Consider the following 25,546-nt stretch of genomic DNA (forward strand, 5'->3'; position numbering starts at 1 on the left):
ATGGCGTTCCGTGTCTAGTTGCACTGGCCACGTGACCACGGAAGATTGTCTTCGGACAAACGCTAGCTCTATCGGTTGGAAACAGAGATGAGCACCGCCCCCTAGAATTGGACATGACTGGACAAATTGTCAAGGGGAACCTTTACCTTTACCTTAATGGGAATAGTGCCTGAGAAAGGATTTGGGCATCGCCCTATTAACTAGCAGCAAGTCAATGGTGCTGTTAACACCACTGAATATAATGTTGTTATGTCTGAATCGGGTCACAGTGTTCCATTTTCAGACTTGCCTAGTGTTCCTCAAACTTCAATTCTGTGGTCATTGTGGAATACCTTAACAAATTTGTATTGAGTCTGTGTGTCTTTCCTATCTACCTGTGTATCCATCCTTCTATAGAGAAAAGTATCTCTTGAGGACTGCAACATCTTGTTGCTTCTTCTCCAAGCCGTTCCCAACACTTCTTCTGTTTACATTATCAAAGTAAAGTTTAGCGCTGGTATTCAAGGATTATTAGCTGTTCTCATTGATTCCACCTGCTAAACAGAGAACAAAGCACATATTTGAAGTTAAAAGGGTTACAAAGAGTAATCAAATCAGATTAAAGCAGTTCTTCTTAATGCCCCATGAATACTTTATGTGCAACAGCGAATGAATTGATGATCGCCGTGAAAGTGTCTAACGTTAATGGATTGGGATGAATCATGAGTCTTGACAACATTCTTGCTAAGTTCCATAGGGAATTATTCTTGTGTTTAGAAATGGTGGAAATGAAAAGAATTTAGTGCTTTTATGATATTCTCTACCATGTGTCATCCTTACTTAGTAAGTGCCTGGTTTTCAAAAGAGACCCCTCCACGTTTCAGGAAACATTATGTGTTGCATGTGTTATACATATTTCATGACATTTACAGTAATTTGTTGGCTTAGGATTGCCAACATTCCATTTTAGTTGATGGGATACAAGTTGGAAACTATATCCATCTATAACCAGTTCCCTTCATTTTTTTTTTTTTTTTTTGGTAACCACCAGTAATACTTCTCCTTCACTAATATATACAATTATTGCTGTTACAGAATGCATCATGCTTAATACCCCAAAATAAGAGGAGATCTGTTGCTGATAAAATAATGCCTCAGCTGTGTGTTTCTCAGGTTGCTAAGGGACACTTCAGGTAGATTCTCCTTTATTTTCAAAGAGTGGGCAGAAGAGAATGAGGAAGCATTCCTGGGCAAGCTTCACCTTGGGTTCCCGGGTAGCTGGCAGCTGGACCTTCTCTGATTAGCTTAATTCCTGGAGAGGCTCATAGTGACAGATGCAGTCTTTTCGATAGCTTGGACCCAAGCTGTTTAGGGCTTTATAGGCTAAAAGCAACACTTTAACAGTGATATTGTGCCCTGAAGTGGCAGCAATTGAAGCTGTTGTAACAGAAGGGTTATATGTTCCTTGTATTCAGCCAATATAACCAGCTGTGTTCCCTATTGTAAAATGGTTCATGTTTATTCTCTGGTGGTTCCTCTTTTAATGAATGAAATGATAATGAAGGTAAATCAATAAACATATTTTTATTAACAGAACTGGTGCTTTATTTGTCAACAGCTTTCAACAGTTTCATTCAACAATAACGGTTGGGGATTTTCTTCCCACATTAACATCAACGGTTCCTCTAATGTTTGTTCTTTTACTGATAAAACTGGGCGAACGTTTTGACTGTTGTTGGCTTCCTCAGATGCCTTCCCCACACTACACATATTGTGCCACAGCACAGATGACAACTCCATTCCCCTTCGAGTAGTTTCCCCCCTCCCTCCACTGGAGTAATCTGGGGCGAAGCCATTTCTTTGTCTCTCCCGACTTGCCTTCCTCCTCTTCAACTGTCAACAAGATGTTTGGTTTTCCCTTCTTACCTCCCTCCTCTTTCGCACTCTCACTCCACCCCTCCTCTCTCTTTTGCATTGTTAACTCTTTCTTCTCCTGTTCCACTCATAAAACACTTTCTCCTTTTCCTTTCCATTGTTTTCCCTTTCCAACAGCTGAGGGGACCGCACACTATCAAACACTTTTCTCTGCTCCTTGCTCACACCTATAACCAGCCACTCAAATGTGTTAAAGATATTTGAGTGTGTTAGGGAATCTGAAGGGCAATGTCATCAGGAGGCTAGACTCTTATCACAAATCTAGACTCCTAGGAGTGCCACCCAAGACGAAATGCTCAAGATGCATCCATTCATTAACAGTGATATTAGCAAAAGAGAACTGATAGTTCCAACTGTGATGAAAAAAATTCTTGAAGGGCAACTACTGGGCAGCAACAGTAGTGGAAAGTAACACTGACAGAAAGACTTTCATAGACAAAGGTCTATGCCACTTGTGAGTATTGCACAGAAGAAGGCAATAGTAAACCACTTTGGATTGCTTTTTCTCATGAATATCCTGTGTGAGATAGTTGAAAATTAAAAAAGAGATAGTGCTCCAGGATGAGCCTCCCAGATTGGAAGGCACTCCACCAACTCTTGGGAAGAGCCAAGGATAACTATGAGTTGAGCTGTTCATAATAAAGTGAGTGGTACTACAGCTGAAAGGATGTACAGGTACTGATTTGCTTAGGTACAGAGCTGAAGGGCATATCTTGAAGGTAGAATGTTATGAAACAAGATACGAAAGGTAGAAGGCAGAAAGAAAAGAGAAGGATCTCACATACGGTGGATTGATTCAGTAAAGGAAGCCATGCCTTTTAGTTTGTAAGATCTGAGCAGAGTTGTTAATTATAGGTCCACTTGAAGTCATTTATTCATAGAACCACCATAACTTAGAAGTGACTTGATGTCATATGATAATACTGTATATAATAATTAATAACATAAATTACGTCATCATTTAGTCGTGTCCAACTCTTCGTGACCCCATCGACCAGAGCACGCCAGGCCCTCCTGTCTTCCACTGCCTCCCGGAGTTGTGTCAGATTCATGTTGGTTGCTTCGATGACACTGTCCAACCATCTCATCCTCTGTCGTCCCTTTCTCCTCTTGCCTTCACACTTTCCCAGCATCAGGGTCTTTTCCAGGAAGTCTTCTCTTCTCATGAGATGGCCAAAGTATTGGAGCCTCAGCTTCAGGATCTGTCCTTCCAGTGAGAGACATTACGTACATCCATGCAAATACAGACGGAGAAAGAGCTGTATAGATCTACCGTATGTTAGATCTCCAAAGTCTTGGCTGTAGATGGGGAACATTTCTGACGCTAATTGCATTCATCACATCTGAATGCATCATCTTTTTATAATAATATGTAACTTTCACCAGCATTGAATTGGCACTGCATCTCATTTTTAATCACTTCTTTTCCTAATGTTAATGACACTGACGTTGCTGTCTGTAGGAGATGGTTATCTGTCCTGTATGCTCATCTGGTCTGGTAAACACTTTGGAAAAAACAAGGTTCAGCTTTCCTAGTGTGTTTTAATTATGTAGTAAACTAGATTATCCTGTCCTTTTCACGTACACACTAATCATCAAACAAATTATTTTGTGGCAGCTTAATTGACTTCCACTGATAGTTTCAATGAATATAATTATTCCCATCATAGATGGTAGAAAGTAAATGTGTTAAGATTTTAATAAAAGAATTGCTCTGGTAGAGGAAGCTCGGTTAAATTAGTATTATTTATGTTGACTATATATTATTATAGAGAACTCTCATTACTAAGAATACTGTGATAAGATATGAAAGCTTTTTGGATGGTCTTGACTATCTTTCGTGACATTTCAGGCCGCAATGAACATTTAAATATAGATGCATGGTCTCCAAGTGCAAAAATGTTCAATAGTTTCCTTACCACCTGATGCCGAATTTGCATGGACAAGTCCTCAGACTTAAAGAGGAAATGGAAAATCTGGTATTTGCTGCCAAACTATAGCAACCTTCCCCGACTTACTAATGACTATATGCATATATATATTGTCCACTGCTCTTGGGGGCTAGGACTGATGGATGTTGTCATGTAAAACACGTGGAGAAGAAGGTTCAACCCTTTGGGTGTGGAGCAAACAGAGCCTTCTTTCCTAACTTTGCTCCTACCATATCTCCATCAATATATAGGTAATTTTCATAATCTTTAAATTCCCAAGTGGAGAGACTGTGATAGTCATAAATAACATATTTCCACCTGCGAAATATTGAGGTTTCTAGTGTATGTAAGAAGTTCTTCAAGATGGTGAGTTCTGATTGTTCAACCTTCACATAAATATAAGAAACATGAATAATTTTAGTAAGCTTACTGTTTGGATTTTTTGGTCTCTTATCCCACAGATCTGCACTCCAGATTTGGTGGTGTTTTTGTCCTGCTCAAACCAGCGGCTGAAAGAACGGCTAATGAAGCGGGCTGAGCAGCAAGGAAGGCCAGATGATAATCTCAAAGCTACCCAAAGACGGCTTACAAATTTTAAGCAGAATGCTGTTCCTCTGGTCAAATATTTCCAGGAAAAAGGGCTGATCATGACTGTAAGTTTTCAGTGCATACGCTTGGCACTCTTAACTTATAACAGTGGCTGAATTCATGTAACTGTATTTATGTTTAAAATAAAGTCTTTTCTGGCCAGAATCCTGTTACTTATATACACTGGTGTAAGTCAAATGGTGTAAAATCTCAGTATTAATTTGCTGCTAGTTGACAAATCCCTGCTTGTATTCCTCATCACACACCTGGACATAAGTAATAGGTTTCTGTACATAAGTGCAGTGGTGCCTCGCTTGATGAGAATAATCCTTTACAGCAAAATCACTTTAGAACGAAATCCTCGTCAGGCGAAATGAAAAAGCCAATTGAAATGCATTGAAAACCGGTTCAATGTGTTCCAATGGGTGAAATACCTCAGCGTCCAGCGAAGATCCTCCATAGAGCGGCCATTTCCCAGTGCCTGTCTTGCGAAAAAGCCTTCCTAAACACAGCGGGGAGCAATTTTAAACAGCAGGTGGCCATTTTGAAACCCAACGATCAGCTGTTTCCTGATCTTCATAAAGTGAAAAAGCTGTTCCTGAAGCAGGGAACCGATCATCGTAAAGCGAATTTTCCCTATCTAAACATCATTTTGCAATCGTAAAAAACACATTGTTAAGCAGTTTCCTCGTCTAATGAGGTAATCGTCAAGCGGGGCACCACTGTCTTAGGCTTTTAGCCTTTGTGTTTAAAAAAGCATAAGAAAATACATGAAGCTATGTGAGCGACTGTCTACTACTGTTTTACATTTAGAAGTAACAAAATTATTTAAAAACTGAGACTTTCATGATTCTCATTCATTTCCCAAAAAAGCCCAGGTTCGTAATACTTTTGCTATCTGATGGGGCTTCTTATAGCATAAAGTTATCCTGATGTGCAGTCGTTCTGTATATTGTTATATTTATCTAAGCCAAATTATAAATGTTATTCGTCAGAAATATATTTAAGGAAATGCTTTCCCACTTATAGAGAGAAAGTTCAATATCTTTACTTGCATGTGTGAGAACGTAGCTTTTGGGTGATTTCAGTGATAACCAAATGGCTACCAATCAACATACCCTCTAATTGTCAGCCCCACTGGGCAGGGCTCCACTTCTCTCTCTCATGACTCTGCTCCCCCATGCAGAATTCCACTGCAACCGGAACCTAACGCAATTGCTGTGTGGAGGAAGAAGGCAGTTGTGCGCAGCGAGGCAGTGATGCGCACATACACATTCCCAGCTTAGAGGGAACCTTGCTACCAATGAAACTTTTTTTAAAATCTCTTTGTTGTTTCCAATCTCTGCTCAATCCTGGTGGTCTTCTACTTTTTCAAGCTGCAATAATTCAAATAGGTTTTCTTGTAATGTTCTTGTAAAGAAAGGGGGCATGTCTATTTGGTGGTATTTCAATGATATATTGAAATTGGGCATGATGTTCAGGACTGGGGGAACATACCCCCACATTCTTCCCTCTCCCCATATTGCCTTTGGAATTTTTTATTTTTAAAAGATTATACATATATGAGATTAGTGCTAGATCACCCTATCACTTTCACTGGGTCATCATTATTATTTCCCATATTTACACCTCAGTTTCCTGTCAGATCAGCTGAGGTGGGACCAGAGGGAGGGAGGAAAGAAGCGGGGCTGTGGGCTGCAATGCAAATTGCATCACATCCAGTGTGAAGAGTAAGCTCCCAAACCAATCTGCAGTGTGAGCACTGACTGCGATTTCAAACATAATAAAAGCTGTGAATTAAAACCTTGCAAGATTTCATTGCTTCAGTGTGGCTTTCTAGTGTAGTCACACCCTAAGAGTAGGATTTGGGGGTGGGGGTGAGGGTGGGATGTTAAATTACAGATTCCTTAATTCTTTGTTCTGGGAATTATACCTGACAGATAGACACTTAAATGTGGCTCTCCTCGGAGAAAGGCCTAAACTAGACATGGGGGTATTCAGATTCGTTTACAAATCCACCCGCACAGGTGGAGATAACAAGGGTTATCTGTCCACTCACCCGTCTGCTGCAGGCACCGCACTCCCTTCCTGTCGCTCCGAAACTTGCGGCCGACTGGCCACTCCTGGCAGGAGGCGGGACGACGGGTCTCGCTGCCAGGTCGAAGAGGGGCTCACAGACCGGGCGCTCCGGAGCAATTGGAAGGGAGCACAGAGACCATGGCAGCAGCAGAAAGGTGAGTCGACAGCCTCGTTATCTCCACCTGTGCAGGGTTATAAAAATACAGTGGTGCCCCACATAGCGGCGATAATCCATTCCAGATAAATCGTCACTATCCGGACGGGGCAAAAAAACCCATAGGAACGCATTGAAACCCCTTCAATGCGTTCTTATGGGGCATAAACTCACTGCTAGGCAGAAATCCTCCATACGGCTGCCATTTCCCCCCCTCAGTAAGCGAGGAAACCGCGCGAAAACGCTGCGGGTGGCTATTTTTTCTTCCGGCGGCCATTTTGGAACCGCGATCAGCTGTTTTAAAACATCGCAATGTGAAGATCGGTAAGCGAAACGCTTACCAATCATCGCAATGCGATGTTTTCCCTATTTAAAACATCGCAATACGATCACTTTTGCGATCGCAAAATCCGCATTGCTATGCGGATTCATCATTAAACGGGGCGCTTGTTATGCGAGGCACCACTGTACGAATACCCCCCATCTCTAGCCTAAACAGAAATGATTTGAGGCCTAGCTAGGGCTAGCTCCATCCAAGCTTCTTTTTCCTGGCCCAGTGCTAGCAGGGAGCTTTGTTTCTGAACAGGAAGCAAGCTAGCCCTAACTACACCTCAGAACCTTCCAGATTAGGCTTTTGTCGCAGGTGAACCCCATGTAGGTGTATGTATAAGATGTCTGTTTAGCAGTGGCTAAAATGGAGAATTACGGGATTTGTAATCCAAAAGTCCTCTCATCCCTATGCCTGAGACAAGGGAATGAAGTAAAGTGTCACAGAATCTGGATTAATTATTACTACTCTTTGGACAGAAAGTCTGTGTTTTGTTAGTGAAAGGGCTTTATTGGTGAAATATTCCTGTACCTGATCTGGAAAGGATCGTCTGTCATCTACTCCCCCCAAAAAGCTACCTCCATTTAACAGCATCCATTGACCTTCTCTTTAGCTTCTAGGGAATAGAAGAGCTGTTTTGGAAAGACGGGGTAGGGAATCCTTATTTATCTAGCCAAGTTATTCTGACCTGGAAAGATTTCCACACTCCTCAATGACTCTAGCTCCTTTTATGTGTCACTTGTTCACATTATTATCTGAATGATTTGAGTTTTTCTAGTAGATGCTGACATTGAAGATCTACTTCTTCATCGTGGTCTTCTGTGAATGCACACAAAGGGTTAATACCAGCGCCAGCGTTGGGCCTCTCGGAACGTTTTCTAGCTGCAAGAGAAAAGTAACAATGTTTAGGACTACCCCTACTGCGCACGCCCAGCCTAACCGTCCCTCAGTTCCATTTTTCCGCCTAGCGGTTTGGAGCCTCTCGTCGTAGCTGCGTTTATTGCGATCTATCTATCTGATTTTTTGGCTTTGACCTCAGCTTCGCTCACGGACTACCCTAGCGCTTTTTCCCTTCAACTTGACGACCCGGTGTATTTTTCTGGCTTTACTCGGACTGATTTCGGACTGCTCTGCCTTATCCTTGGACTTGTCGTTTCGGTTTCCTTGCTGCCTATGTCCCCTTCAGGGCCGTTCAGCAGGTGTGTGGTGTGCGACCGCAAAATTCCCCATCAGGACGGCCACGATACTTGCCTGTATTGTTTGGGGGAGTCGCACAATCCCAAAGCTTGCCCACACTGCAAAGCCTTCACTAAGGCCGCTCTCAAGGCTCGCCAACAGCGCCTTAAACTTCATTTGTGGGAGTCAACGTTGTCGTCCACGGCGCCCTCAGAGGGGGAGATGGCTTCCACTTCTCGAGCAGCTCCTGTTCAGTCAGTCGTCTCTAAAGTCTCCAAAATGTCGAAAAAATCCGCGTCGTCGAAATCGGCCGCTCCTGCTTCGAACCCCGAACCTTCGGCTCTGAAAGCTAAGCCGTCGAAATCGTCCAAAGCTAAGGCGGCCGCCCAGCTTAAAATGACATCCATTCCACTTTCTCCGAGCTCGGGTTCCATCCCATCGCCGATTCTTGAGGAGTTGTCGAGGCGCTTCGGGGCCTCGTCCGAGGCACCCGCACCTCCTCCTGCTCGACGTGCTGAAGTATTACCGCCTTCGGGAAGGTCTTCCCCGACACCGAGCCAGTTAGTCGCTGTCACTACTGGCCTCGCTTCCGCCCCACATAGCCCTTTTCCTGCGGGCCAGGGGTCGCCTCCCGTGTCGATCTCGTCCGTACACTCGGACTCGAGATCCCCTCGAGAAAAGCTACCTCGATCACCTGTGCGTTCGAGGTCGAAATCTCCTCGAGGCAAACGTTCTCGCACGGAGAAGCATGGCTCCCCGAGTCGGTCCCCTTCCTCCGGCCGCTCGAGGTCCAAGTCTCCTCGAGGGAAACGATCGAAGAAGAGGCATCGAGCTTCCACTCAGTCCGACTCTGGCGATCGCTCGGACTCGAAATCCTCTAAGCGTAAACGCTCTAAGAAGAAGCACCGTTCTCATCGACGTCGTAGCAAGCATCGACGTCGATCCTCTTCTTCCCGTTCAGCGGATTCCGACCGCCCTAAGCGTCGTAAGCACCATCGACGTCGGCGCGACCGTTCGCGGTCTCCTTCTTCGTCGTCGACATCCGCATCTCGAGACCGGTACCGCAAAAAGATCCGGTACATATATGTGTCTTCTTCTTCGGAGTCGACCCGGCCTCGACGTCGACGCCGGGCTATTCGAGCCAAAGACCACCCTCCTACGGTACCGGTTGCCCCTCCACCGCAACCGGTCCCTTCCACCTCGGCGCCACCTGTGGTCCCAGTTCGACCCCCGACAACGCAGGTCGGCATCGAGAAGCCCCCTCCAAAGAAGAAGAGGGATGTCTTCTCCTCTGATCCAGATGAGGTGTCCACGGAGCGTTCTTCTGACTCCGATCAGGAGCAACCCCCACCCTTGCCACCGCATGATTTACCTCCGGGTGATCTGGTGCTTTCCGATACTGGCGATACTCACGCTCCTTCTCCATCTGAGGACTTTTCTTCTTATTCTCAGATGATGTCCAGGCTTGCCAAGACGCTCAAATTGGACTTGAATCTCCCTTCTCCTCCGGGAGAGGACTTGTTCTTTGGGGACATCAAAAGGGACAGTACTGCTCCCCCCAGTATAGCTTTTGTGCCTGTGGTTATGGAGGCCATCAAGGAGTTCTGGGCTCAGCCTGCGACTACACCTAACGTCCCTCGTCGCACAGAGCACTTCTACAAGATTCATGGGGCTGACACTCATTTTCTGCTCAAGCATCCCATTCCAAACTCACTCATTGTTGAGACAAGCTGTTCAAGGCCTTCGGCCAAAGCCCATGTTACCCCAGTTGACAAGGAGGGTAAAAAGCTGGAACTCATCGGCAGGAAAATCTACTCCCTTGTCACCTTGCTACTTCGAGTCATCAATTATCAAACTGTGTTGGGAGCTTATCACAAACAATTGTGGCTCAAGCTTTTACCGGGGTTGAAAATGATACCTGAAGACACCCGGCAAGCTTTTCTTAACTCCTATGAAGAAGCTCAGACGGTATCCAAGTATGAACGTCTTTCCATCAGACATGCAGCAGAAATCTCTGCCAGAGTCCTCATGTCTGCCATCTCTATCCGGCGCCATGCCTGGCTCCGTTCTGCTGACATAATGGAGGACGTCAAGTCAAAGGTCGAGAGCCTCGCCTTCGACGCTACCGGGCTGTTCAACGAAAAGACCGACTCCCATTTGGAGGACCTTCACAAGGCTAAGAGAACTGCTAAGTCCTATTCTGTTCAGACTCAATCTAGACAGCGACGCCCTCAATGGCGTAAATCTTATGGACAGTACCAATCTTCCCAACAATACCGTCCTTACAAGCAACTACCTCAGCAGCGCTCTGGCCAGTCCTCTTCTTCTGTCCAGGGTTATCAAGGATACCGCCCTCGTCCTCCCCATCGCCGCCAACCCTTTAAGCCACCTGGCAGGAAACAAAAACAGTACCTTTGACTTTCGGCCCCCCGTTTTCACCCATTCACCACCTACCACCCGTCTTCAACCGTTTCTTCACAACTGGTCCGTCATCACAAACGACACTTGGGCTCTAAAGATCATTCAGCACGGTTACCAGCTGGAGTTTATAAGATCTCCTCCGCTGGGTTTCATAACTCATTCTCCCTTCGACTCCTCACTAGAGGAAGAAATATCATCTCTCTTGGGAAAGGATGCCATCTCTACAGTACCACCTCGCGACATACGATGCGGGTTTTACTCCCGCTACTTCGCCGTCTCAAAAAGCGGAGGAGGCATAAGACCCATCCTCGATCTAAGACTCCTAAACACTTACCTGCGACCCAGACGGTTTCGGATGCTCACCTTAGAGTCCATCATGCACTTGCTGAAAAAGAACAACTGGTTTGTCCTTATAGATCTAAAGGACGCATACTTTCACGTCACTATTCACCCCGACCACCGCAAGTTCCTTCGGTTCATCTTTCAGGACACGGTCTACGAATTCCAGGCCCTGCCATTCGGTCTGTCCACAGCTCCCCGGACCTTCACCAAGGTCATGGCTCCAGTGGCAGCTTACCTTCGTCTCAGGGGCATTCACGTTTACCCTTACCTGGACGATTGGCTCGTAGTCTCCACCTCGCGAAGGCAATCCCTGAAGGACACAAAATTTATCCTGTACCTTCTCTCCAATCTCGGTCTCACTGTCAACAAACAGAAGTCTCAGCTCGTTCCCTCCAAGACAGTTCAATACATAGGGGTCTGTTTGGACGCTGTAAAGGGTCGAGTCTTTCTTCCCCCAGAAAGAATACACAAGATTCGACGAGCCATCAGGAAATTTCTTCCCGGTGCTCGGGTGACAGCCCATCACGCCCAACACCTCCTCGGCCTGATGTCTTCTACAACGCCGGCGCTAGCGCACGCTCGCCTCAAACTCCGGTCGCTCCAATCTTGGTTTCTCACCCTTTTCGACCCCATGATGGACAGTCAAAGGAAACGCCTTCGGGTCACCCCGGAGCTCACCAGACAGCTCCAGTGGTGGATGTACACACCCCATCTCACGGTTGGCCGGCCCTTTCGTCCACTCCGTCTCACCGTTCAAGTTACAACGGACGCCAGTCCGTCCGGCTGGGGGGCGCACTGCGGGCGTCGCACCATTCACGCCCTCTGGACACCACAGGAAGCCATGTTCCACATCAATCACCTGGAACTGCTGGCGGTTATCAAGGCCTTCAGGTCCTTCCTTCCTCTCCTGCGCGGCCGCGGAGTTCAGCTGGTGACGGACAACACTACCACAATGCACTATGTCAACAAGCAGGGAGGAACCCGCTCTCATTCACTCCTGTATCTCTCCATCCTCCTTTGGGAATGGTGTTACCGTCATCATATCTACCCAGTGGCCATCCATGTAGCCACGGAGGACAACACACTTGCGGACACTCTGAGCAGGCTTCATTATCAGACTCACGAATGGGAGTTGAACCCTCTGGTCTTCCAGGACCTTTGCCGCCAATGGGGGACCCCAGTGCTGGACGTGTTCGCATCCCCTCACAACGCAAAATGCTCCCGGTATGCGTCCCGGGCAGGTCTCGGTCACCACTCGCTCGGCGACGCATTCATGATTCCATGGAACCAGGGTCTCTTGTACATATTTCCACCGATCCCGTTGATACAGAGATCCTTGATCAAACTCCGACGTTCAATGACTCCGGCCATTTTCATCGCACCCTTTTGGCCTCGCCAAGTGTGGTTCCCCACTCTAGTCAGCATGGCTGTGGACTCAGTAACCCTTCCGATGTGGCCGGACCTACTGACCCAGGAAGCAGGCGAAGTCCTTCACCCCGACCTCGACACGCTCCATCTGACGGCGTGGAGGATCGTCCAGAAATTCAGGAGGTCTTGACCAACGCCATCAAGCCCTCCACGTCTCGCTTGTATGCCTACAAGTGGAAAAGCTTTCTGCAATTTACCCAGCAGAGGGATCTCACCTCTTCCCCTGTGTCTCTGTCTACACTTCTGCAGTATCTCCGTTACCTGTTCGATTTCCACCTGTCTATCTCTACTATCAAGGTGTACCTCGCTGCGGTTGTCTTCTTCCAACCCAGAGCTTCTCCCTCTTCCCGTTTTTTCTCCCATCCCACTGTCAGGATGTTTTTGAGGGGTCTCTCTAACCTCCGACCTCCCGTTCGTCCTCCACTCCCCCAGTGGTCCCTCCACTTGGTTCTACATGCCCTAGCCAGACCCCCATTTGAACCCATGGCTACCTGTGATCTCAAGATGCTTTCTTTGAAAACGCTATTCCTAGTGGCTATCACCTCTGCTCGTCGAGCTAGCGAGTTGGCAGCTCTCCGTCATGACCAACCTTTTCTTCAGTTCTTTAAAGACAAGGTTATGCTTTACCTGGACGTATCTTTTCTTCCCAAGGTGGTCTCCGACTTCCACGTCAATCAGCCACTTATTCTCCCAACTTTGTTTCCGTCTCCGACGACTGATGTTGAACGCATGCTCCACATGCTTGATGTTCGACGGTCCTTAGCTTTTTACGTGTCCAGGACCAAGGTCTTTCGCCTGGCCAACAGACTCTTTCTTTGCTACTTTGGCCCAAAGAAGGGCTGCCCGGCCTCGCCGTCCACGCTCTCTCGGTGGCTCGTATCTACCATCGCCCTTGCCTACGAGCTCAACCACAGAGATCCTCCACAGGGACTTAAAGCCCATTCCACCCGGGCTGTTGCCTCATCCACTGCCTTACTTCGTGGCGTCGACCTGCCCGACATCTGCCGGTCCGCTACCTGGTCCAATGCCTCTACCTTCATAACCCACTACAGATTGGACGTGAGGGCAAAAGAGGAGACCAAATTCGGGAGGGCAGTGCTAGCATCGGCTCTTCAGTGACAGCCCACCATCCGGTTAGTAAGCGTGCTAATCACCCTTTGTGTGCATTCACAGAAGACCACGATGAAGAAAGAAAGGTTACTTACCTGTAACGATGGTTCTTCAAGTGGTCATTCTGTGAATTCACACAATCCCGCCCGGCCTCCCCTCTGTCTGTCTGTCACTGGCATCTCTATGACTCGAGGGCCTATGGCGGACAAATGGAACTGAGGGACGGTTAGGCTGGGCGTGCGCAGTAGGGGTAGTCCTAAACATTGTTACTTTTCTCTTGCAGCTAGAAAACGTTCCGAGAGGCCCAACGCTGGCGCTGGTATTAACCCTTTGTGTGAATTCACAGAATGACCACTTGAAGAACCATCGTTACAGGTAAGTAACCTTTCTTTTTTAATGGACTAAGCAAGCTCTTCAGGTCCTTATTTCTCCATCATTTTCTCTCATATCCTCTCAGTTATGTTTGTCAGTCATGTGTGATTTCCCTCCCCTGCTTTCAAGTCAGAAAGAGTAGTGAAAACTCCAAATGCTGTTTCAAAACAGTAATGCCCTTTATTAGAAGATGGAGGTAATCTTTCGGAAAGTAAGCATTCGTAGTCTTATAAAAACTTTCCATGCCATATCAGGCCTAGTGATTCATTGATCCTTTGGCAATGTAAATCAACAAAGCTCTTGTTGAGTCACTCCTGGCGCATACCAAACTTGTCCAGAGACTTCTTGTTCACATTTCTAAGATAAACTGTGCTGTGAAGGTTAAGTGCCATCTGTGTACCTTTTTGTGAGGCAGAATAGTTACATAATGACTCTTTTTTGTCAACTGTGGATGACAAGGCTGATGAACATTGCAGCAGAACTCAGGAAACATGAAAACCAGTTGAAGATTAGTTGTCACTTTATTCCACTTTATGTATGGGGTGCATGAGGGTGGAAATATGTGCATCTACATACAGAGTCACGGGTGAACATTGCAAATGTGTTTATTTTATCATGTACTTATTGTTGGGAACCAACAACTCTCCTTGGGTTTTCAACACTCACAATCGTTGGCCAGGAGATTGTATCTGTTAAAATGCTTTGATTGTATCTGTGTAGTTAAAAATCTCATGCATCGTGTGCTCTTTGTCAAGAAACCAATGAACTGGACCTCTTGAACTGCAGACTACTTTAACTAAAATGCTGCTTGGTTGTGCTAAGAAGGTTCCATGCCAGTCATGAAACCGTTCAGTTTCTAAAGAAGCAAAAAGCATTGCATATTTCAATGGCCTCTATCTCCCCCTCATCTCTGAAGAGTTGGGGAACCCTTTAGAATAGCATGAGTGGGAATGCTGAGATTTACTGGGGGTATAATTGAAAATACCTCCTTCCCTTCCCCTTTATCTACTGGTGGAAATTTGTGTTTTGTGAACAGAAATCCTTCTATTTGTGTTTTTTAAAAACGTATCAGCTGAAATCCTCTTGCTTTGTGTAGTTAGTCAGGATAGAGTAGACCCATTGAATCAGTGAGGATTTGGTGAAACAACTCCTCTGTGAAAGCTGGACAGTTAAGAAAGCTAACAGGAAAAAAAATTATTTGTTTCAAATATGGTGCTGGAGGAGAGCTTTGCAGATAGTCTGGACTGCTAGAAAGACAAAAATGTGGGTTCTAGATCAAATCGAGCCTGAACTGTTTCTGGAGGCAGAAATGTTGAAACTGAGGTTGTCTTTGGCACATCATAAGAAAATAGGTTTATCTGGTATAGATAACAATGCTGGGAAAGGTTGAAGGCAGCAGGAAGAGAGGAACACAAAATAGGGGATGGATTGACTCCCTAAAGGAAATAACAGGCTTGAGTTTTCAAGAGCTGAGCAGGATTGTTGAGGACAGGACATTTTGGAGACTTTTCAATCATGTCACCATATGTCACGTGCAACTTGATAGCACCAAACAACAGCAATGAGTGGTCCATTCATTTAAATGGGCCTATTCTAGCTGTGACTGGATTAATGGAATTTACAGAGTTGATCCAACAAATCCTAACTGATTCAATAGACTTACTCTAGTGTATCTTACTACACCAAGCAACAGGATTTCAGCCAGCATTAGGAGCCGACAATAAAATGTACTTCAGGGAAATCTTGTCTTCCTTAGAAATTGTGCTTTTGAGAAGAACAATACTAGCTTTTCAAATATTTATCCATACATTTTACAGGTAATCAGCTTGAATATTTAGAATATATTTTGCATTGCATAATAGATGGGTGTAAACAAGATCACTTGGGTAATTTGTATACATCATATTCTCTGCATTGCACTTGAAGGGATAGTGCTGCTTGCTTACTAATGAGCCTTAAATTCCACTTCCCAGTAACACTTTGGCAACAACTGTGGTATTATCAACTGCAGCTGGGAGCTAAAAAGCAAGAATCGCCAAGTCTTGAAAAGCCACTGCCTGATATTGGCATCTACAGCATGACAGATAAGATGAAACATTGGAGCAGTAATGTGGCATTCATTTAATTAGAGTAATCCTGCGAAAAATAAAAATATCTATCATTATGAAACAGGAAGGAAGGAATAATGCCAGTCTCAGGGGTAATAATGATGTACATGTAACATTCATGTTTTGGGTCTTTCACACCAGTGCTTCTTTGAAACAGTAACACCAGGAGAATACAGCAAGCGAACAAGCTGAGCGCAATGAAGAATTATTTGGAAAAGAAGCTAGCAGCCTGACAGCCACAGAAGAATTTAAGCAAGAAAAATGATCTTCAGGGCAAAAAACCACAGATCTGAAATAGAGATCTGTGTTTAGAATTTCCTGTGGTTTAAAAAGATTAACTATAGGAGCTGCAGGAATCCTAAATTAGATGTGGACCCTAGGCCTGTGGGAAAAAGCATTTAGTTCTTCCCACCTGCACAGCATCCCCAGCTGAAATTTCTCCCCTTTTGTTGCTGCTGTACCACAGAGGATAACTTATCAGGGTTTGCAGTCTTTTTCCAGTGAGAGAATAGGGCAGATTTAATAAGATCCCTAGGGACAAATTTGGAGGTAATTTTTCATTAGGAGAGTCATACTATGGGGGGGGGGGGAGCTAGACTTCTCCCTTAATCCAGTGAACTGAATCTGATATGAGGGCCTCTCTACTGTTATTTTTAAGCTTTATGTCATATGTCTGTTTTGGCTTAAAGACATATGTTTTCTTCCCCTTTTCCAGCATACATTATACTGTGGGAGAGCATACAAAACATTGTTTAGGTGCTTTAAGCACTTGGAGTATAATTTTCTCATGCTGTCACTTTTTGAGAGCACTTGACACAATTAGGATAGCAGATTGCATATTGAGGGTGGAATCCAGATCTAGGCATGTCTGACTGGGCTATTTGCCTCTCTGGATTCCTGAGCACGGTACACAGAAGGTTAGGAACTCTGCTGAATCTGGTGAGCTATGGGTAGGAGGAGGCAAGAGGACATGAGGGGAGGACCCCCCCAAAAAAAATTAGATATGAGGGAACTTATGTGAGCAAAATTTTTTGCTAGTGGAAGGTACATCTGAGCTACAGTCTTGGGATTTTCTTGTGACTAACGTCTTCAGGTTCTGGAAGACATAGATGCACGATTTAGTGTGTTCTGTTAGCTCCAGGTTATATAGCCAGACACACCAATAGAAAATTGATATGTGTGCTCTACAGGTGGGCCCTTCATGTTTACATAAATTACAAAGAAAACCACAGAAGAGGCTCTCTCTTTTTTTGGTCTTCTTTAATTGATTATGGAAATACAGCCTGTAACACACAAATTATTTGGATTAACAAAAGAGAGATACACAAATGTTTCACAGTTCTTTATGTTTCCTACTTTTGTTTAAACTTTCTTTGCCTGTCAAATAGCTTGCGAAAATTTTCATCCAGTAGCATGATAAGGGCTATTTATACTTTGACACCCAGATGAACTTTGATATGATTGAAAAGGTTGTCTGATTTCATAGAACAACCATTTTAGGAATAAATGTCACCTCTGATGGACTACCACAGACTCAAACTACCAAATGGCATTATAATCTTATAAAATTCTGAGGACTTTGTTGAGGTTTCATATAGTTGACCTTGACTTCCCTCCCTTTATCTATCTATCTATCGATCGATCGGTCGATCGATCGATCGATCGATCGGTCGGTCGGTCGGTCGGTCGGTCGGTCGGTCTCTCTGTCTCTCTGTCTCTCTGTCTGTCTCTCTGTCTCTCTGTCTCTCTGTGTCTGTCTCTCTGTCTCTCTGTCTCTCTGTCTGTCGTTTCTGCTGATTACTGGGCCTGGCTTGCCTGCTGCTGTCTGCTGGACCCCAAAAAAATAGAAGAGAAGAAAGGAAAAGGCATCAGTGGTGGAGGGGACAGAAATATTTCCATATTCTGGTGGTTTTGATTGGGGAGGCTGTTATTGTATTTTTCCTTTCTTTGTTTGCTTGGCTTGGCTTTTGAGAGAGAGGTCTATGCATCTGTTTTTTATTTTGCTGTTTTTCTCCTAAGTGTGTGTGTGTGTGTGGGGTAGATGCTTTCCCTGTTTGATTCATTTTAAAAAATCATTATTTGATTCATTTACTGTCTCTTTGTTGTGCTAAAGGTATATATCTTGGCTGGGTATCTCTTTCTCATGTATTCTTGCCAGTGTTGGATTAAGTTGATTCTCTGTTGCCTAGCCTCTCTGCTTTTTTGAGTCGTTTTTAAGGGGTTTTTTTATTTTTATTTATTTTTTTATTTATTTAATTTATATGCCGCCCACTCTACCCAAAGGTCTCTGGGCGGCTTACAACAATTAAAATTCAATGCAATAAAATAAAATGATTAAAATACAGTTAAAATACAGTTAAAATACAATTAAAAATACAATTAAAATTGCCATCATTAAGACCCACAGTTAATGTTATTTTGTAGAGCTTAATTGGAACAAGTGCAAGAAAACATGAATGGGAAACCTGAAAGAGAAGAACCAAAAAGAGCCTTTCTCTTTCAAGTTAAATGAAGTGACTGGTATATGAAAAGTTTAAAAAAATCAAAGAATAATTTGTAAAAGAACTGGAAACAAAACAAATTCAAAAATGTCCACTATACACATCCCTAGTGTGCTCCCCAGTTTAATAGCAGTCAGATAACATATGTACAAGCATTTACCAGCTCATAATTAGGACTGATGTCGGAATGGAGAAGGGACAAGTATGTAATCCCTTCCCCTGAGCAGTGCCATGCATTTGGCAGTATCACAGATCTCCATATTTTATTATATAGCTTTCCTGCAACCTTCATATTTGAAGGTGTATGATGCTGCCACAGCTATGGTTTTGTCTGAGAAGTGAGGCTAATGCATTCATCCACATGCCACCTCAGCCCTTGTGTGAATGGGTGTATACTTGAGTAGGACTTTGCACCATCCAATGTGATGTAGTGGATCAAGTGATGGACTCAGGAGACCTATGTTTGAATGTGCTCAGTTGTGGAAACTCACTGGGTGCGGTACTGGTGAATCCGCTTCTTAAATATCTTGCTTACCTTGAAAGCACCACAAGGGTGTCCATAAGTCAACATATGGAACAGTAACCTAGAATTTGAAGATCAGAGACAACATTTCTACTTTTCCAGTGGCCCATAGATACCTATTTTGGCCCTGGATTAAAACAATGTTGAAACAATTGTGTTATTGAAGAAGATTGTTTTAGTTTCCACAAGGGTGGTGAGAAATCTAATCTATGTAAGATCTCTGCATAAAATAACCTTCTCTGATCTGGTCCCTCCTAATATTTCTGACTGCAGTTGCCCATCAGCAGCAGGATGGGGAAGGTTGTACATGTGGACGCACGGATAACAGCAGTGCTAAGTATTTCTGATGCAGAGATTAGAATAAGACAGCATTTGTAAGAATGTACTTAAACGTATTTCGCCCCCTCACAACAAATAGAATGGTTATGCTTGGAAAAACTAAAAGATGCTGTTAAATTGCAAAACAGATTTGGTAGACATTGCTTCTAAGAATATATTTCGAGTAGTTCAGCTTTTCAGTCTGCCAAATAAAAGCCGTAGGAATGGTGTCAGATTTCCCCCAAAGACCTTTGCTTCATTCTCTTTGTAAGCTCCATTTGGGAATATGAGAGAACAAGGACTCTCAGAAATTCTTTAATGCTGTTGAACAAGAATGTATTTTATGACTTCTTTAGAGATGTTTCAAGACTATACAAAAGGAATGGGCTTCTTTTATGCTGTCTTTTATAACCTCTACTTTATTTAAATTCCAGACAGATTTTTTGCTCATTTGAGGTTCAAACTTCAAATAAAATAAATTCCACCTTAGAGAGCTTTGTGAATACTGTGTATCTTTTAGTCAAAAATAAATATCTCTGTAAAAGTCAAATACAGAAAACTCTTAAATGTGTGGAGATTTAAACTCTTGTAATAATAGTTGTATGAGGAAATTGTATGAACTGTGGTACCAACACACCTATTGCCTGCAGTTTGGCAAACATAATCCCCTCTTAAGGGAGGGGACATAAATCCCAACAGAAGCAAAATTTTCATAGGTTGAGGCATCACTTATGAAACTTCAATGGTATCTGTAGCAGGGCTCCATGAAGCGAAGTATGGAAACATTGAACTCTCTTGAGCAATGTGTATTGTGAGAGTGATCAACTAGTAGGTGAGTTTTGCTGGAAATGAGTGGGTACACTTCAGTTTATACACCTCAGCTTAAATTTAAGAAGATGCATGTCATTGCATGGGGAATTGTAGAGAGGACCTCCTCGGGTTTCCTAAACTGTCCTTTATCTGCTCTAGCCTGTACTGACCTTCCTTCAACCTTTAATTGCTATGCTTAGGTTTGCTAGTGCTACTTCCTTTCCTTTCACGCCTCTCTTGTCCCTCCAATCAGAAGACATCTTTCATTCTCTAAAGATGAAAGAGGCAGCCCTGGCTCCTAACACCTTCAAGTTAGGCCATGTCCTGATTGCATGTTTTGGGTATGGAGCAGATTGAGCTACAAAAGGTCTGTTGAGGTCGGGGAAACGGAGGAGCAAAGGACTTGTGATGTTCCACCCGGTGTTCCCTGTTTGTTTTCCCCAAACCAAGGTCCACCCTGGTGACGTTTTCTTTCTTTCACTGCCACCAGTGGATATCCCTTATCCACACTTGCACAATACTTGAATCAGACACTTGCTGCCAACGTAACTTGTTTATTTAGATTGAATTTGAATCACAGATGTTCTTTTTAATCATTGTACAGAATCACTCATTAAAACTTCTTATCTTTGGTTACACGTTCAATACTTCATTTGTTTTATTGATTTATTCACTTTAACCAACTTATTAATGATATCACTTCTCTGAAGTTCTCTATCTTGATCAGGGGTCAGGGAACTTTTTTACCTTCCCCCCCCCAAAAAAAAAATTTATATACGCCAACATTACCCCCTTGATTAGAAAGGAAGGAAATCATACATTATTTGAATTAAAAATATTGTGTACCGAACTAGCAGGATGCACCAAATTTGATAAAGATGTGCACTATTTTTGCTGGAACACATTGCACTCCAGCCCTGGTGTGATATAGCGAGTAGTAAGGTGTCCAACATGCCTAGCAAGTTGCATTAAATTTTTGCTAGCTCGCAGAGGATTTAATCATCATCAGTGGCTACCAGAGTGGTGCTCGCAATGACATGCTCGCTAGAGACAGTCAACGCAGAATTGGGGAGGGGGTTTCCCTACCACTTTAATCATTCTATGTGTGGTGTGCAAAAAGGAAAAAACCAGGCTAAAGGCCATGTCACCCACCCTGGTTCCACAGCCCAATATCAAAGAACCAGTGTGCTTTTTTTATCATCATCAATGGAAAACTCAGCAGTGGCCAGAGGATTGGAAAAGATCAGTCTACATCCCAATCCCAAAGAAGGGCAGTGCCAAAGAATGCTCCAACTACCGAACAATTGCACTCATTTCACAAGCTAGCAAGGTTATGCTCTAAATCCTACAAGATGGGCTTCAGCAGTATGTGGACCAAGAACTTCCACAAGTACAAGCTGGATTTTTAAGGGGCAGAGGAACTAGAGAACAAATTGCTAACATGCGTTGGATTATGGAGAAAGCCAGAGAGATCCAGAAAAACATCTACTTCTGCTTCATTGACTATGCAAAAGCATGGCAGAAAGTGAGGCGGAATTAAAGAACCTCTTAATGAGGGTGAAAGAGGAGAGTGCAAAAATGGTCTGAAACAACTAAGATCATGGTCACTGGTCCTGTCACCTCCTGGCAAATAGAAGGGGCAGATAGGGAGGCAGTGACAGATTTTACTTTCTTGGGCTCCATGATCACTGCAGAGGGTGACAGCAGCCACGAAATTCAAAGACGCCTGCTTCTTGGAAGGAAAGCAATGATAAACGTAGACAGCACCTTAAAAAGCCACCCTTTTCCCCGCCTTAATTCAAGGTTTCTCTTTTTCTTGCCTGTTCTTTTTCATAGTTTTGAGTCAGTCTCTCCCTCTCCCTCTCCCCCCCCCCTCTCTCTCTCACACACACGCACATCCATCCACCCTCCCTCCCTCCATTTCCTCCCTCCATTTCTTCACTCCATTTTCTACATACATTTAAATAAGCTTGATGAAGTCCTTGGTCTCTTGCACCTTTCTTCCCTCCTTCCCTTGCTTGCTCCTTGCTCCTTTCCCTCCTCCTGCTTCTTTGCAGTCATTTCCGGAGAAAGCAGTCATTCAGAAGCCCCGGATTGATTGATTGATTGCCTGGGGGTAATCCACAGCTGTAACCAATCAAGCAGGCTTATCTCCAATCTCTGAGCGAACGGAGGATTTACAAGTGCCCTGCTACAACCAAGGAAGTAACAGGGAGAGATGGCTTACAATTTGAGGTTTGGCTACAGAGGTGGGAGGGAGGGAGGGGGTAACACTCTGCTCATTACCCCCAGGATTTTCACTTTTACCCCATTTGGGGTAATTTGCCCCTGTTCTCCGAACTATTATCTTGACCATTCAATTTCTCTCCTCCACACTCTCATTCCCTCTTTCACCTTCTATCTCTCTTTCTCTAACTGCCTCTCTAACTGTCTAACTGACTCTCTACCTCTGCCCCTCCTCTCCTCTCATAGGCTATGCAAATGAGCTCCAGCTTTGAGTGACAGGTGAGACGTGGGGCATCCGTCACAGTACTCTTTGGTGTGCTACTACTGTCTGAACAGCAGATGACCCTTTATAGCCTGATCAGCTGTCAGTTAAGTGCTTACCTCATCTTTAGAGGGTCTGGGAAGTGATTTTTTTTAAACTTATCTGCTCTCTCCCCTGTCAGTGCCGTTCCATTTTCTCCTTTTGCTTCCCTCACTCTTCCCACACTGTCTCCTTCCTCAGACTCTGCAGCCATGATAACAGAGGCTGATGGAGGTTATCTCCAGGCTAAACAACAAACATGCCAAAAAGAAAGCATGCCCTACCACTGTACCAGAAAGGTGTGCGAGAGCTCTTAAAGGGGAAGGGTGGATTGTTCTAAGTAGAAATACTTGTGGACAAGATCTTTTTTTCCAATCCAAACTGTGCCATCAGTGATCCTTATATATATGTGTGCTCAAGTAATCATTCTGAGTCTCAAAGGGCTAAAACCCACATGTTAATATTTCTCCAGTACTGCTGTATGTGAAGGTTTAGGGTGTATGAGTAACTTTGCTTCACGTATCTGGAGCTACTGGCAAGTATTTTGAAAGCTAGAAAGGTGCTGTCTGCAGCACAATAGTCTATTTTAAGCAAAGGCCAGGCTACCATTGCTTTTAGCAAAATCAAATAGCTTCTTCGGTAGTTCAGGGCCTCCATTTTAATGTTTCCTTGAAAGACACTGTAAGTAGAATTTATTCAATTTCCCTTTTCATTACTAAGCCACCTCACTTCAATGAGGTGAAGAATTTAATTTTCTTCTCAAACTCTGGGATCTTTAAGACTTACACACGTGATTGTTTCTGTTCTTCTTTTATATATTTGCCATGGTTTTTGAACTGGAACAATGACAAATTATATCCAAATTATTATTCCAAATGGGTTATTTTTTTTAATGATTTAGAAAACGTTATTATTGCCAAATTTTAATCCACCTGCATTTGACCATTTCTCTCTTTCTGGAAAATCCCTTGTCCTTATTTTGGTTGGTACTTAGATCCTTTTTAGTGTGCGAGGCTGACACTAGGGGAGGACACATTCAAGGAAATGCCAGAGATCCAAGACCAACAACTGGCTTACTGTCCTAATAGTAACATTTTTTTCTACACAAAGTAGCTAAGAAGATAAGATCCGGTCTAAAAGAACTGCTTGTCTGTTTGTTTACTAGTTATGTGCTATGTCTCCCAGTTTAGGGTGTAATCCTTGAGGAAGAAAAGCTACCTTCTGGATTATAACTCTCACAATTCTCCATCTGGCACAAAAAGTCCAAAAAAGTTCACTTTTCCAGGCTGTGTTGTGGCACTCTAGATTGCCATGCCTAAAAATCCTTTGGAAATCTTTGGGTTAATAGTATTTGTGTGTTTCATTCCACACCACAAAAATGTGGGGCAGAAATGATCCATGCATTTTTTAAAAAATTTCCCTTATATGTTCTGGCCCTCTCCTTTTAATTGCTGGGAGAAGAGTCCTTCCACCTGTAATTAGATCTTGAATCCTTGCTTGGAAGAGGACTGTGTGTTCTTCCTGTGGTAATATTATGTGAATAATATGTTATGATTCCCCAGTGTGGCATCATGGATATAGAGACTGTGGCTCCGTAGAACAAGGGTTCAAATCTCCACTTGGCCATGGAAACTCGCTGGGGGAGTGGAATTGGTAAAACAACTCCTTAAATATCTGACTTGCCTTGAAAGCCCTATTAGAGCCTCTCTATAGAAGTCAATTCTCAATTGACAGCGGAGAACACACACATGTTGTTTAAGGGGCCACCCTTTTGCCTTTGTACTTCAACAGAGCATTGGGGATTCGGATCCCTGCTACCAGAGATGCCTAAGGAATGGCACTAAGGGGCACATTCCCAAGTGTTCTGCTGGGAATGATGGAATGATGTCATAGCAGCTTTTGTGCATTTTGTGATGCAGTGGTGTGTGCACCTTGCTCTTGGGAGTTCACCACTTCCTTCCATATACATCATTGCTAGTATAATCTCTGCTTGGTGGCCTCCCTGGTGGTTCCTCCAGTGATGCTTTTACTACCATTTTAGGATTGTATGCTTCCTTATTCTGGGATTCAGAACAATTCTATTCAAGAGCCATTCTGCTAGCATCGTGGTGGTATCCCCCCTTGCTGGCTGACATAATGTGAATATAAGATTATTCATTCAGAGTAGGAAGTGGGGAAGGAGTGAGTGGATGCTGAGGATCAATTAGAAATGAGAGAAACCTTTTGTTTTGCTTTTAAAATGTTGAATCTTTTTTATATGAAGGAAAAAAAAATCTTCCATAGCTATCTTCAGCAATTTGCATAACACTCACATATTGTCTGTCACCTGTCACAAGAAAATTGCTAACAGATTATGTAAGGCGGTCCACTTTTTGTGCTCTGAGCAGATTTCCACATTTTCTTGTCTTTTTCACAGGTGGCATTCCCTTTCCCCAGAACTCTTAGAGGAAATCAACTCTCTAAATTCTAAATTCCAAATCATTCCTTTTTGTAGGCACAGCTCTATACAAAGCTAAGTACTGTAGTCAGTTGAGTATAAAGAACATTTCCAGTTCTGAAGTCTTTAATTATTTTGTTTAAAGAGCTTAAAGAAGAAGTGTGAGTAGGCTGGCAAATCCTTACTCTCATTGTTGTTATTGTTGTCGTTGTGACATTTATTCAAGAATTGTGTTATTCAAAATGTTAACCTCCTTCAGTACTACAAATGACTACTTCCCAAAGGCTAGAACAGGGAAATAAAACCAATGTTTACTTTTCTAGCAAAGCAGTAAACATATTAAATGGGTCACATTTGGCATAAACTGTGCAAAGGTAACTGGTTGAGGAGTGGAAGGGTAAAGGAAAATTGCACACAGGTGGACAGAATTGTCTCAGGAGTAACAACCTTGAATTTGTGCTCACACTGTAGGTACCCTT

At 43.7% G+C, this 25,546-nt stretch overlaps 1 protein-coding gene across 2 annotated transcripts in view; it reads left to right on the plus strand.

The window, feature by feature from the left end:
• AK5 (adenylate kinase 5) overlaps positions 1-25,546 on the plus strand; it is a 132,532-nt gene that overhangs the window by 40,825 nt on the left and 66,161 nt on the right. For both annotated transcript variants that reach the window (XM_072997816.2, XM_020794687.3), the window contains exon 6: positions 4,307-4,498. In XM_072997816.2, coding sequence (XP_072853917.2) covers positions 4,307-4,498 — 192 coding nt within the window. The remainder of the gene's footprint in view (positions 1-4,306; positions 4,499-25,546) is intronic.

The sequence above is a fragment of the Pogona vitticeps genome, chromosome 4 (genome assembly GCF_051106095.1).
Source record: "Pogona vitticeps strain Pit_001003342236 chromosome 4, PviZW2.1, whole genome shotgun sequence".
Taxonomy (NCBI): Eukaryota; Metazoa; Chordata; class Lepidosauria; order Squamata; family Agamidae; genus Pogona; species Pogona vitticeps.